Source organism: Neodiprion fabricii, chromosome 4 (assembly GCF_021155785.1).
Source record: "Neodiprion fabricii isolate iyNeoFabr1 chromosome 4, iyNeoFabr1.1, whole genome shotgun sequence".
Taxonomy (NCBI): Eukaryota; Metazoa; Arthropoda; class Insecta; order Hymenoptera; family Diprionidae; genus Neodiprion; species Neodiprion fabricii.
This window is the reverse complement of record NC_060242.1, coordinates 28,706,218-28,721,533: the sequence shown is the minus strand read 5'-3', so window position 1 is coordinate 28,721,533 and position 15,316 is coordinate 28,706,218. Positions and strand designations below refer to the sequence as shown.

Sequence of the window (15,316 nt, the reverse complement as noted above, 5' to 3'; positions counted from 1 at the left end):
CTAGGCCTGCATGCACACAGCGCACATAGGCATCAGGGTCACCTGCTACTCGGTGGGTAAAGTATTAAATGTTGACGCGATGCAGTCGCCGCTGGGCTGGCAAGCGGGCGTGAAGTCGGTCGGCTTGTGTGCAAGAATCCGATCTGAATGTGACACCGCGAGTGCTGATTCGCTGTTCGAAAGGCTGCAGGCGGACTTCGCTTGTTTCTATCCACCGAGTTCTACGCGAAGCTGGCGTTTTTCTCGAAGTTGACGTCGTTGATAAACAGCTGCAATTTCGAATCTTCGAGGCTTCGTTCAACACGTTCAACTCACACGCGAGTCGATACCCGAAACAGGATGTTAGGCGGAGGGAGAAGACGGGACAAAAAGAAACAAGAGTGATATAAGAAAGTGGAAGAAAACAACGAGCCGTCTTGTATACACATTGATACGCATCAAAACGTGATCGTGCGATCGGGTTTCGCAATATGTACGTACGCACATACATATATCCATACTTTAATTAAAAACTAGCAGTACAGCTTGCAATGAGTTAACAATGAGGTAACACCGTGTTACGGATTAACTACTGGGCTTGCGAAACTGAGACGTCGATTTTCTTTCTTTCTCCTCAGAGCAGATGTAAGAAGACACCGAGCGACATAACCTCGAATCTAACGGGATGGAGAGCAACAGGTGTATAATAACAACGCTCGTGCGTGTGGATGCTACTGTTCCGTGACTAACTAAATGACGCATCTGTCGTAATTTATGGAGGATATTTTTTTTTAACGCTTTTTTTTTACATTCACATGTAATATTCATTTTATTTTTTTTAATAATTTTACGAGATATCTTCTTGCAAATATAATGGTTGTGAATTGTGACCTATAATATAACGATAATTGAGTGAAATTAGCTTCGGCTTCATTTACATATTTTAATGCGACGCACTAATCTTGCGCAAGATGTCTTATATTCAGCCGCAGAATTCTAATCGAGTTAATTCGATAAAGCAAAAATTCGAATCTGCCAGTCCAAGCCCGGAGAGGGATAATTCGAGTGAGAAGAAGCGCGACGACGAAAAAGTGAAGGAATCGCTATGCCGGACACTGAGTGCGTCTCCTGTTGTGCTGAGGAAGAATTTGAAACTCCAGGTTACAAGGCAGCTCTCAAATCCTGGTAGAAATATTAAAAGAAGCCCTGCTTTTCGGGGAGACAAATTGGCTAGGACCAAGAATTTGCATTCCCCTACCAAGGAGAGGATCGTTTCGTTGGTCGATAAGAATGTCAAATTGTTCGAGGATAAACCCGAGTACGGTAAACTCGGTAAGGTCAAAAAGAAATCGAGATACAACGAACATGAAATGGGATACGACGACGTGGACTCGATCATGCTGTCCGATAATTTAAATAGAGAACTTCACGACAATGGTGGATACGGCAGATTGTTCCCGAGAGAAAAAGAAAAGCCAAAAGGATCGCGAAGCCAGTCTCCGGAACGTTTGGGGAACAGGGAAATATCGCCTGCATCACGAGCGACGAACGAGCAACGCATAGACTCTGTTAGAACGACCGTTATATCAAGACATAAAAATATATCCGCAATTTCTGAGGGGATCCGAGACGAAAACGATGACAGTGGAAGTCCACTGGACAGACATGAAATTAAGAAAAATAACAGTACCGAGGTTTGTCTCAAACTTGACAAATTTATGAAGAATGGTGTCGAGTACACGAAAGTAATGAAACCCAAACATAATCAATTCAATGAACAGAAGACGAATAACGATGTGTCAACGCATAAATACAGCAAGGACAATGACAACGAGGATTATAACGACGAGATCTGCGATATCAGGGAAGAATTATCGAGAAGAAAATCCAAAGTAAGAGAAGATGACAATGAATCCTCTCCACTTGCTAGTAAAAACAAGTTGTTTGGAGTAGCAAGTCGACATTCTAAGAATAGCTCTGAAGCAGGTCGAATAATTGACTTGTTCGCAAACAGCAAAGATTCTCCGTCGGCCCAAACCAACCTTGACTTTGTTCCTGTAAAAGACATTATTTTAAGAGACAAAAGACATAATTTAACATCAAGAAAATCTTCGATACTTGGCGCATCGCCACCAATGTTCGAGAACAAACTGACCGACACGTTGAAGGCAGCTCTCAAAGCCCCTCTTCCTTCTGGACCACCGCCCAAGAAACCTCCTAGAACCTTTGCTCATAGTCCGACAACGAACAGGTCTCCAGTCGACGACTACGAAGAAGTAAATGGGTTCTGGCAGAAGAAAAAATTTGAAATCAATCAGAGTGTGGGCCAAAATGTTTCTGACACAACAGCACAAAAAATAAATAGTTTCCTGCACGATGCTGGCACTCAGCATTTGAAGAGAAGAAATTGTGTGAAGAACAGAAAGGATACTCGTTTCAATTACCCTAATTCAGGTAATATTGAGCACAGCGATTTTCCTGATCAGGAAAAAATGCCCAGCGTACCACAGAGAGTTCCAACCCTGGACAGCTTTTTATATAAGATAAGAGGTCGAAGCGAAGAATCCTCAGACGTTATTAAGGATGTCGATAATTCAACAGATTACGAGCCTATCGCTGTGCCTGATTTAAACAGTGAGAATAATATTTCGATACCGTTGTCCAAGCTGTGCATACAATCGGGTAAAGAATCAGATGCCGAAAAGAGTTTCTCACCCTCAGATTCTTCTCCTGCGAGGGAAAAAAGTTTTCCGTCAACTGGTGCCCTGAACGACTCTGCATCGTCTGAAGAAAACTCAAGTTCGCCGTTGAACATTTCTTACTCACCTAAGAAGTTCAAAACGTCACCGATTAGGTCTTTCGGTTCATTGAATTCAAGATCAAGGACAAGCAGGGATTCCAAGGAGATGTTGGAAAAGTTGGAGCATGTTTTGATACAACATCAAAAAGCTTGCGGCCCAAGAGTAATCGTCCCTCGGCAAGATAAAACTGACCTCGGCATTACTACAAGTCCGAAAGTGAAAGTTGAAGTTGAAGAAGATACCGAAAACAGCAATGTTACAAGGCACAGGGAAATATTTCAGAAAACATTATCTCGAACTTTGGAAGAGGGTGGAAGGCTTGGGCCTCTACCCAACGTACCCAGTGCTCCGGAAAGGAGCAGAAACTTAGGATTCGACTGTTTACCTTTGCTGAACTGTGCTGGAAATTCTAGTATCTATGAGCAAATACAGAACCCAGATTTCAAGACTTACTTAACTGATACTAAAAACTCTCATTCCAATTCCCTGGGAAGATCTGAAAATATTTACAGTAAATTTGGCCATGCTATTACGCATAATTCACAATTCTACGTCGCTGATAGCATGGAAAATTCACTAAATTTTATAAACCCCGATCCATACGACACTTTGCTCGTCAGTCCAGCGTCAAAAAGATTGTCATCGGAGTTGACAACGTTTTCCGACGCCAAAAAACACGTAACCAACGCTTCGAACAAGGAGGAACACGTTTACGCTGAACCCTTTACCTTCAACAAGAATTTCAGCACAGATATCACGGGATTGAAATCAGCCACGTCTTCTCCCAGAGTCGAGAGACGGTTTGGCATTAATAAACGAGAGGATAGTCCGAAAAGTTTCCCAAAAGGAGCTGAGTTGCATTACATGGTAAGATTGAGCTGCCATCTCTGACGTAAATTTATTTATAGTATGTAAGAGGAAAGAAAATTTGCTAACGTTGTTTTACCAATATTTCGGTGATTACCGACATTATTTCCCGAATTGGATCTTTTGGGTCAGCATCTTTTAATTCAATTTCACAATTTATTATTCATAAATATTAAAAGCTTTTGTTAAAAGTTGTATAAAGCCAAGTCAACAACCCTTTTTTTAAAAATGTTTTAATGTTGCTCGCCATCTGGCAGTGCATGAACTCGCAATATGCAGTGTATAATTATCATAAATTAGACTTTGAGCTCAGGATATTTAAACAAACTTCACATCTTTGTCATGAAGCTGAATGCCAATTGCGATGCTACGATTTACATGGCTAGGCTTCCACTTTCAAAAGCTGTCGTCGTAATTTCGACGTAAATTTTGTAACCATGTATGTTTGATTTCATTCGATTTAGATCAACCGTCTAACTTCTTCGGGCAGTGAAATTCGTTGCATAATAGTAAATTGCGAGCGCATTAGACTCGAACGATTTTGTGGGAAATTTACGCGTCGGGTTGTTCAGGATCACAAAGACGATAATAGACTCCGTTCGTGTAACCGGGTTTACGGTTCCACCGTTAATCATATGCAAATGATCGAAGCAATGTGGGAAAATTCTATGAGCGAGAATGATTCGCGTTCCAACGATGTTCTACAACTCTGTTATACAATCATGTTGAAGTTAGGAACGTTATTGTAACGATTCGTGCTAAGGAAAAACCGTAATTTCGCAATTTTGGAACTTATTTTTTTACGATCACGTTCCTAACTTCAACCTGTTTCATGAAGAGGCTGAAGTTAGTAACGTTGTCGTAACAAAACATCAGGGGAAAAATCGTTATTGTGCAATTTTTGGATGACCTTCAAAGAGTTGTCTTTTTAAAATATACGAGATTTGTTTTTTTTCATGGTCTACTAAATTGAAAATAATCCTAAGTGTGTGAACTAACGATTTTTCTTAAACATACATCGTTACTGTAACGTTAGTAACTTCATCCTTGTATTTCACGTATATACGGTCATTTACTCTGCAGAAAAAGTATCCACGTGTGTGAGTAATAATTGTATTCGTTAAAAAGTTGTTAAACTTTGCAATAATTTGTATATCAGCGTCGTGAGTTACGTGTGTACGTATTTTACAGTACATTTATTTGAATCAATACTGGCCTTCGATTATAAATTATGTAAATTCAACGGCACTTTACGTAACACGGTTGATTAACAAATCGTTGGTAACGTTACGGTTGTTATTATACTTTTTCAACGATATTCTTATTTAAATATTTTTTCCATGCTGCATATCGGCATAAAGTAATAATTTGTGTATGAGTTTCAGTGCCAAGGCTCGTACCTAAGTCGATATTTAGAGGGAGGTTCATTCGTGGCTGCAAATTTGACCTATCTCAAACTTATATTTAGCCGTGAGTCGGCACAACTTGGCACTATAGTTTTCGTTCGTTATTGACCCATAAGTTATCGATCGTATTATACATATTAACACGCACACACAGGAACGACAGAATAGCTTGTAGCAGTTCAGTGTTACCCTTGGAACAAAGCGAAGCTCGCATTCGAACAAATTTGCAAGATATAAAATACACAGTGACCGCCGCGCTACTATGATAAATGCAATAATAAGTATCGTCGATAACTTCGATGACTCAGACAGACAGGCGGTGTATTTTCAAATAACCATACCGCAGTAAGTGGATTGAAATTGTACATCAATTTTAGGCTATTCACACCGCCGGCGTTCCAAAAATTCTTGCCTTCCCAACACCTGTGTAATTACAAGTCCACTGAAACTGTCTTAATATGTATGTATGTGTAATTATACCTGAACACGAGTCTCGCTTTCCATTAAATATTCGTTCTCGCTTCGTTCAGCAATTTCATACACTTCGGTAGCTGGATGTTTCATGCCGTTCTACACTGTCGTGTAGTATGTACCTATGTGCGTATATTTTTTTATTATAATCAAAACCGTGATTGTCCGCAGTGTACTCCCATACCAACCGCTTGCGTTGAAACCAACAATAACCATATTGAAAATGAGTTTGCAATGACGAATAATCGTCATGAGAACAACGTCCCTAAGAAATCGCTACTCAAGTTGGCGATCCTGACGCGTCCTTCGCCCGACAAGTTTGATAAGACCAAGGTGATTCATTGATTCAATTTTATTTAAATAAATTTTTCAACTCTCAGGTCTCGGTTGTTTTTCCCAATCATTTCTTCATTTCTTGCTTTGGCTTACGAAAACTTGTAGTTAACTGTTTCGGTTTATCAATACCTATGCAAATGTACACTTCAGATCATCTCTTGTGTAAAGCGTGTCTATTTCCAGTGGGTACACAATAATTACTCTTCGAAAATACATACATAATAGGTTATCGTAAACAACCTGAGTCAGCTGCTGTTTAATATTTAAACTAGATAAGTATTTCTATTTTGTCAGTCTTTAGCAGAAGAAAGGAAGATACAAAATAATGAGAAATAATTTCACTTTCTTCTGTAGCAATCGGAACTGAATATTTGTGAGTGCCGAATAGATCCTTATTATATAAAGTCACAGCGTTATATATTTTCGTCATTTATTTGTTCCAGCCTCTTCGTATTCCCCGTTCATTGCGAAATCGATACCTGAGAGTTCACATTTTATACTTATTTCCAAAATTGCGTAACCTTTGGTTTCCGATTTTTCTTCGCCTCAACTTTCCTTCCCTATCGCTTTGACTGGATGCTGCAAAAGTATCTCTACTTAGACGGTGTAATGATTTTTTGGGGAAATCATTTGCTCGTTAATCATTATAAGCTCGGTATGGTGGTGGTTATACAATATTACATGGTGATGGTTTAATTATCTTAATATTGTGAGATTTCGTAGTTTGTGTTACCATTATACGATAACGGATATTTGTTTTTCTACTTTATTTATCAAATTTGTTTCTTATATTTCCTGTAATAACAGTAATGGCGTTCTTCAACGTAGCTGGTTTTACGTTATTATGTGACGCTGTTTAATGCTTATTATTGCAGACAAACGTTTCTCGTAGTAGACGTTGTACATTACAGAAGAAAAATCGTGTATCGAAAAAACTGCGTCATCAATTATAAATTCTTCTAACTAGGTATAAGAGATTATAATCTTCAATGGGATAAAAAAAAAAAAGAGATGTGATATTCCGGGTGGCAAAAGTCGGAAAAATCCCAGGGAACTTCATGAATAAATCTGGAAAAGTAACATGGAACTTATGTTCATCCGTTGGAAAAATTTTCATTTTTTTCGCAACTATCGAATGCCCTGTACTTCTTGAACTTAATGAAAAAGCATATTACGAGTCTTCTGTTTCCTCATTCTTATACATTTTCACTCCCATCCTGATAATCCGACCGTCGTACAGTTTACAGACCGCAGCCAATATAATTACAAGAACACGGATTCAACCAACTCTTGAGTTACGCAATATTCATCGTATTATTCCTCATTGTCAGATATAAACTTGTTTCTATTTAGTCTGTTTGACACTACGGAACTACTCAGCAGTATTCAATTATTTTTTTCACGCTTTTGAATTTTGTCGTCTTATCTTTGTTTCAAGTGAAAATTTTCCATCGTATCTGCAGAATACTTTCGTCGGTGTCATTTGCACTTTTCGCCACCGTGCAAAAATTCCAGTAAAAACGGGTATAAAAATAGATCACTGCCATAGCAGCTGTCAAACATTTGACTGGCGATATGCCGGCACAATCTCCGATGGCAAACCTTATGACAGATTTCGGTTTACGTACAACCAGGGCGATGGCACCACGAATTAATAATATTGTGAGTAGGCTTAATTCTTAATTTTTTATACCGCGTAGTATGCGATTTATGTTTTTCTCGATATCAGTTACTGGGTGACAAAACTAGTAAGTGATTTTCGAAGACAACCGTCGATTCGTATATTAAAATGGATGTAGTTTGGCGACACAAGTTCCGTACGCATCTCATCTGACTTCAAACGATATTACGTACGAACTTACCTATTATTTCCGTTATTGTCACGTGTCAAAAAGGGTTAACGCGATTGGTATTGACCTTTCTGTGTCACGTTTGTGCCGTACGTACAACGCATATTTCTGAATTACTGGTCACACTTTGTGTTATACTTTGAGCCCACCAACGATAGAGACTGAGAAGAGGCACAGGAAGAAGTTGCTGATACTGTATTGTGACTCACGTGGCTTCCAGTGGTTTGTTATTTATTGTCAAGTCCGGACTGACGCAGGATGAGCTCTATGCGTATCCTTCGAATTGAAGTTAGTGAATTCATAAGAAATTTATAAATTCGTACTGACTGATCACAAGACGTTCACCGGTTACTTTAATCGTTCCTTTCGGAGCCTAATTCGTTTCCAATGTTATATTTCGATCAATGTGCGTCACCGCGCGATAACATGTACAGTGTCAGAATCTCCAGCCATATACCTTATTTTTCAACATGATTTAAGGAAGCTTGAATTCTTCAGTGCAGCTTGCATTAACTTTCTCTTACGTTTGTTTGATTTGGATGATTGTGAGTCTGCTGAAATTCGATTCTTTGCAATTGACATACGACGTATTTACTTTTTGGCCTATGTACTGTAAATTTTGAGTACAATTGATAACGAAAGTTTACACCAAGAATATAATTTCTTGGACCTTGAACAGATTACGGAAATATAAACAAAGAAAGAGCGAGACAGAGAGAAATATCGTTTGCGGTTTTATGTGACGTAATTCTTAAGGCGAAACCTTCGATTAAAATCGTAAAAAGTGATGCATTTTTTCCCTCTTCAAGTTGCCTCGTGTCCGATACACTCAGCTCCATACGATTACCTCCGCAAATTGCTTCCACGAAACCTTTATGGCTGTATCCGTTGCGCGGCTATCGACGTGTAAACAATTGTTCCGAAGCTTGGATATACGCGTTACTCGGTGACATGTAACCTGGTTCCTTGTTGCGTCAAATTTATCCAGACGTTGTTGGACCAGTATAATATTATACGGCCGTGCTTCGGTTTTTATACAACGGTTAGCACGATTTTATTTTTTTCCTTCCTCGTATAAATCACGTGACTAACAATAAATAGTATTTTAAACCGTTTTGTAGACCACTTCCCATTCCGTAAATTTATAGCTAAAAAGTGTATGTGATGGTCAGTTTTACACGTGGCGGTTGACCGGCGCTTTAAAATTTCGCAAGCAATGGTTTTTTAAATCAATTGATATTAAATTCACCGACACTTAATGTCACATAACTAAAATCACGTGCAGTAATCGTCGTCAAATAATTTTGCATCGTTTAATGAAATTCTAATAATTCGATTCACGATTTCTGTCTCACTTATTATTAGAATACTCACAATCAGAAACGATATGTTTATTTTTATCGATATGACGATTAAATGTGCCAAAACACATGTTTCTATTATTTACATCCAGAGGATTATTGTTTTTTCCACATTTTGTATAATTAATTTCCATTTATTTATTCATTGCGTATGTACGTACTTTTATAATGTTTTACGCGTTGTGCTTTGCATTATAGATTTGCCAAAATTTATTATTACCAAGATTTATCCTACAGTTTTCTATTACGTCCATTTTCTATTACGGTTTTGTCATTATCACATGCATTCTTTTTCCGTTATAATAATCTTTTGTATGCTTCTGTCTTTTGTTATCGAGAGTGTTTGCTTATCGTTCACGATACTACACGACAAGTGATATTTTATGAGGATACATAAAAATCAAGTGGGTACTCGATCGTAACAATTCCTGTACCACGTACTTATCGCATATAAAATGGTGAACAAATTTTCAACAAAACAGTTGGGAGAGTTTAGACTCGAAAATATTGCTTGACGCGATTTTGTGTTATTCTGTATAGCGTCAAAAATATGGGAATCATTTGTTCGAGTATCATCTTCCGCATGTAATGAATAAGTTTGTGTAATACATTTGAAAAAAAAACTAGCTACTACGTTTAATCTTTGCAACATGTGTATAATACAATTCGATTTTGTAATGCGTATATAACTATATATATATGTTACACATTGGTTTGGAATGATTTTCTTTGGGCTCTATGTCAGATGCACCGCAATCCTACAATAGTACTCATTACAAAGTTCCATGCTTAAGTAATTTTTCCTTTCGTATCGTAGTTGGTATCTGGTCGTAATTGGCACTGTCGTCCTTTCACTTTAAATTTTGTATCGGTATTATTGGAAGGGATATAGTAAAGATTATCGAGATCCATATAAAGATGCTTTCAGAATGAGAGTTGAGTAATTTTATGTGTTTGGTTTGACCGTCACTGACTATCCGATATTCGAGGGGATCAGTAAAAGGAATCTATCTTGTCATTTGTAAAATGTTGATGTTAAACTTTCTATCTATAAATGAATAACATACCTTGACGGTGTGTGAGTAAAAGATAACGCCTGAAATAATATAAAAACAATGATCACGAATGAATCGTGTTCGTACACTCGCATATGAAAAATATGAAATCAATATTAATTTTGGCAAATTATTTTGTTACAACGTAAATTTAAATACATTTTAGATAGAGCAGTTGCTGGATCAAGCATTCGGCCAGCCGGTTATGGCTGGATCCCAAACACCAACGGATTCGAATACTTCGTCTGACACCGACTCTTTGGCCTCATCGACCTCGATCACGGAAGAATACTCGACCTTCAATGAAAAACTCCAGGTGTTCAAAGAGAAGCAGAAACCGTTTCGACCGAGCAAAGCGGAACTTCACAGAAGCCAGACTGATAAGAGGAAACACTACGTTAGACGGGTTTCATCAAAGTTTTCGGAACGCAAAGAAGGTCCCGTAGTCAGCAAACTGGTTGATAATCTTTTCGAAGTCTGTCTCCTGGTTGAAATTAATCTTAGTACCAGGAAACCATACGTTAAGGATCAATATCCGATACATGTAAGTTTAGCGATTTAATTGACAACAACTGTAAAACAAATTCGTTATTAAGAAGTCAAGATAGTCTCGGAGTCTTATCGCCACGACTTTTTTTTTAATTCAATTAGCTTGACACCGAAATCAGTGTATAATTTTGTTCTGCGGAAAAGATTTCCATTATCAACAATCCTAAATGTTTTTTTTTATTTCTTCTTTTTAATCGACAAAGTTGCTATCACGGTGGCTGGACACATTACGAACGTCTTTTTTTTTATACGGTATACAACATACGAGTTAACTACTTTTGATTGCTTATAAATCGAGGAGCATAGTTTGGTAATCAGTTTGTAAAAAGAAAAAATATCGAAAAAACATCCGTGGTCAGTTTTAGAATATCTTAAATTTAAAATTCAATTATTTTCACGGAATAATCTGTTGACTTTACGAAGATGACTTTTTGCAGAGAACGGTTGATATCCTTTTTTATATTAGTAAAAATAATTTAAAAAATGCGCCTGCAAACCGGTTTATTTCCATATTATTCAATCTGGTTTCTCACGAAACAACTCGCAGATCAACTGAATTTCGATGACGAACCCGTTTGGAGATAATTAATTTACACGTTTTATCGTTCGTTGCGACTTTAGTTGCGAAACTTTGAAAGAACCTGAAACAATCTACAAAGCTTGAATTTGTGTAAAATTTAATACACGAGCTAGATTCGGACAGGTTAGAATTATTTAGGCTCGGTTCAGATTTCAAACTACAAATGCCACGCAAAATAATAAATTTCTTTTGAGACTAAAGATACTCATCGTCAGCGAGCTTTGTAATTATCAGGCGTTTTTCATTCGTCCGTAAACTAGTTATCGCAGTTTTCAGCGATACCGTTTTACCATACCATATATTGTATTTCTAACGCTCCTCCGCGTAATCTTGTATTGCAGGCAAAACCCCCGGCATGGATAGAGTACTTCTGTTTTCCCGACGGACTCGATTGGCCACCTTTGGAATCGGATCAAAACCTGGCGTACACGTTCGTCTTGACGGACGAGAAAGGAAATCGGCGATACGGCCACTGTCGTCGGGTCAGGCCAGAAGGAGCACCCGTTTGTCTACCTCTGGCATACTGCCTAATCACGAAGCACCGGGCGAGTGGTTTTTACGCGAAACTCTTGGATGAGCTCGAGTCGCGGCACGGCCAGCCGGATGTAGCGAGGCGAAATTTTATTGAGCAATTATACAACAGCAGAATGCCGGAAGCTGGGCAAGTGCTGAGGTTCAAACCCATTGTGACCGAGACTGAGGAAGATTGCGACGGGTCATCAAGCGGCGCCGATAGCCCGACGTTTAACAACAACGTTGTTCTTGGTAACAAGTTCACGAATTCTTACGGCCAAACTCGCAGCATAGGTATGCCGAAGCTCACCACCGCGGCCTTGTTGCATCATGAAAAATCCAAGGGTACCGAAGACTCTTTGAACGATCTGGAATCCACGAACGACGAATACACCATAGTTAGACTCGATGATCATCGACTGGAGGAAAGGGATATGAGTCAGTTATTCGACGCGGTTTCCGTCAAAGTGTTGCTCCTTCTCTTCGCAAGTTTATTGCTCGAACGAAAAGTCATTCTGATTTGCAGTAAATTGAGGTGAGCTTCAATTTTTGAAAGAAATATTGACGAAAAAGATATTCAATTGCTAACGTACTTAAGTTCAGAATTTTTCCGAGGATTTGATGAGCTTGTTATTAATTCTTGTTCCTTTTTTTTTTTTTTTGCTTTGCAGTAAATTATCGTCATGCGTCGAAGCTCTGCAGAGTTTACTCTACCCGTTTAACTGGCCACACCCGTTTGTACCGATTCTGCCTAACATTCCCGAATTTTCTGAAATCCCACAAGCGCCATCGCCGTTTGTTATTGGAATTTTGAAACAAAGAAATGGAATCACTATCGAAATAACGCCGATGGAAGATGTAAGTACAATTTACCGAAACGGGTGTCGTCGTAGCATTGACTAAACTCGAGTTTTATTTTGCGAATTGTCTATTAAAGCTAAATAATGTGACCGCCTCTGTCTAACAATTGGAAACGTTTTTCAGGGGATTATTGTAGACCTGGACAGTTCAAAGGTAATCTCAGCCGTTGGAGATGAGTCTTCCATTTTACCATCAAGACTTCAGAAGGGACTGAAATCAGCTCTACAATTGGTGTCTAACAACACCAAAACCGGTGATGGTTCTAGAAACTTTTTAGTTTCCGAAGCATTTTTAAGGGTCTTTGTCGAAACTTGCGCCCATTGCGATTCACACATTGTCACTCAACAAGATGGGAAAATCGTCTTCGAGGTACGTACATGCTTGAACGGCAGTTACATAAAGGATAGAACTGTCTGTATTTTGAATTAAATGCTGTTATAATGTGATCGTCTCAATGATTTGCTAATGTGAAAACTAAATTTTATGTTGAGTATCATTTATTAATTTTCTAAACACATTCATCGTCTAAATTCGCATTGTGGTATAATGAAAATATAACACGGGCATTACATATTTCTGACTTCGGTATTACAGAAAGAGTCATTTGTAAAGGCTGGGCCATCGCGTGGAACTCAATACTTCCTCGAATGGTTTGTGGAAACAACGATGTTCAATCAGTTTATACACGATCGAATTTTGAAAATGGAAGGGTTGAATCTACCTTGCGTAGATCATATGAAGTTATTTGACCAAAGGGTGGCTGAGTATTCGAAAGCTGCTGATAAAAATTCTCAATCAAAGAAAGGCTTTGGTAAAAAGAAAACCCTGGGTAAGAGATCTTATATTAAATTTGACCAAAACTTGACACCATGATGAATGAAATGCAATGTTCGGATTTGTTTTTGTTCCAGGTGACCGATTCAAAGACTTAACTAACTTTAACTAACAGCAAAAACAAAACAAATTGAGATAGAAGAAGATTTTCCAAAAAGTCGCTTCCCCATCGAGACTGTGTCAGCCTACAGCTTAACGCTGTATATTATTCCAGAATATCTAATTACCAGAAATATTGCAAGTAAAATTACTTCATTTTTTTTTATCTCGTGTCTTAAAGTGGCATCTTGTAGCTTTAATTAGTTTAAGCCTTGGGCTATATTTGTACAGACTGTTCTCATTCTATAGTAGCCATTATTAGTGCCTTCCGTAAGTAGTGATATGTATGATAGCAGTGATATAAGATGATATGATAAAATGTAAGTAGTAGGTAATCAAATGCATAGTGGAAAATCAAAGGCAATTTAAGATATAGTATAGAATACAAATGATGTATACAAACTTATAGCCAAAGTATATTTTCATAGACGGAATGAGCATAACAAAGGTTAGTTTGACCAGTGTTGAAAAAACTCTGTTCCCTTTAATTAATTACTATTATCATACTCAAGTGGCACAATGTTTTTTACCTGATAAATTACGCTAATTGTAAGTGATGTTAATTTTATTATTATTATAATCAGTTTTTGTTTTTTGTTATTGCCATTACTTACTCATGCTGTGATTATTTATTTCATACTATTCTATCCACATGTCCTTCTTTGTATACATTCTATAAAAGAAAAACTGATTTGCTATATGAAAATAAAATGTTGATAACATAATGTCTTCTTGTTTATCTTAGCGATTCGATCGAACATATATACACTGAACAACGGTTGGAAGATCGTGCTCTGAACATTTACAGATAAATCTTGTAAAATTACCGTCACATATACTAAACTGGAAAAAACAGTCTTCTGGATCGAATTTAGGCGCGCCTGCTGCTACTATTTGTGTACTTTTTGTATTTGTCAAAGCTGGGGTGGCGCTATTTTATCGGTCGTATTTCCGCGCGGCGCAAGACGGTGTGATTCGCATCATACAGATGCCTCTAGTCTAGTCGAGGTTACGTAAAACTTAACTTGCCGTCGCTGCAACGCTTTTCGGCCCCTGTCAAGTAACATAAATCCAATATATTTTGAGAATATATAACGTACTCCGCATGCGATGGACGAAGAAGACGATCACAAGCCGCTGATGTTATTCGGGAGAGACGTTACAAGGATTCCATGCTTCAGAAATAGTTTCCTATCCGGAATAACCTGCAGTATTGTCGGCGGCTTAGGTACGTTCATGTTTACCAGCAAACCGAAACTCGCCTCGCACATTGGCATGGCCACCTTCGTCGGCTCGACATGGAGTTACTGGGTTTATTGCCGGTATACGTGGTCCAAACAACAGATCGAGGTAGCGAGACTGCAGGAGCTCATCGAACAGCACGCTACCTACGCAGGGACGCCAAAGGAGAAGGAAATTGACAGATTGCCTCTGGTGGATGCGTGAAAGTTTTGACAATGTAGAACAATGAATAGTTGATTATTTATAGTCATCATTATCGTTATTTTTTTATAAGTTATACAGTGTGATAATAGCATGTTAACAGAGAACGAAACATCGTTGTTTTCACCTCCACATTTCTTTAATTAAAACGTATTTTAAACTGAGGAAAATACCCAATACACGATCTATCACTTACACCCCAGAATAATTGAATTTCAAACTTTCCTGTTCTTGTGACGATTTATAATGTTCTTCTTGGCTTGGTGATTATTATTCAAGTCTATGGTCTATTTTTCAAAGATAATTGAGAC

At 38.1% G+C, this 15,316-nt stretch overlaps 2 protein-coding genes across 4 annotated transcripts; both read left to right on the top strand.

The window, feature by feature from the left end:
* Positions 1-95: 95 nt before the first annotated feature.
* LOC124180489 lies at positions 96-14,257 on the top strand. 3 transcript variants are annotated; one of them, XM_046566084.1, is made up of 9 exons: positions 96-472; positions 623-3,647; positions 5,696-5,857; positions 10,293-10,670; positions 11,597-12,303; positions 12,440-12,626; positions 12,753-12,998; positions 13,224-13,458; positions 13,541-14,257. In XM_046566084.1, the coding sequence occupies exons 2-9, from the start codon at positions 951-953 to the stop codon at positions 13,573-13,575; spliced, it is 4,647 nt and encodes a 1,548-aa protein (XP_046422040.1). In that variant the 5' UTR covers positions 96-472; positions 623-950; the 3' UTR covers positions 13,576-14,257. The 3 variants fall into 3 exon arrangements, with proteins under 3 accessions (XP_046422040.1, XP_046422039.1, XP_046422041.1); XM_046566083.1 differs by having other exon boundaries at positions 618-3,647; XM_046566085.1 differs by lacking the exon at positions 5,696-5,857 and having other exon boundaries at positions 97-472; positions 618-3,647.
* Positions 14,258-14,414: 157 nt separating this feature from the next.
* LOC124180495 (cytochrome c oxidase assembly protein COX20, mitochondrial) lies at positions 14,415-15,200 on the top strand. Its single transcript, XM_046566094.1, has one exon. It carries the CDS (start codon positions 14,673-14,675, stop codon positions 15,006-15,008), a length of 336 nt encoding a protein of 111 aa, XP_046422050.1. The 5' UTR covers positions 14,415-14,672; the 3' UTR covers positions 15,009-15,200.
* The last annotated feature ends 116 nt before the right edge of the window (positions 15,201-15,316 follow it).

Coding starts and splice junctions, on each gene's coding strand:
- LOC124180489 (XM_046566084.1), top strand. CDS start 951: ATGTCTTATATTCAGCCGCAGAATTCTAATCGAGTTAATTCGATAAAG. Junction 5,858..10,292: donor ACAAGTTTGATAAGACCAAG/GTGATTCATTGA, acceptor AATACATTTTAG/ATAGAGCAGTTGCTGGATCA. Junction 10,671..11,596: donor AGGATCAATATCCGATACAT/GTAAGTTTAGCG, acceptor CTTGTATTGCAG/GCAAAACCCCCGGCATGGAT.
- LOC124180495 (XM_046566094.1), top strand. CDS start 14,673: ATGGACGAAGAAGACGATCACAAGCCGCTGATGTTATTCGGGAGAGAC.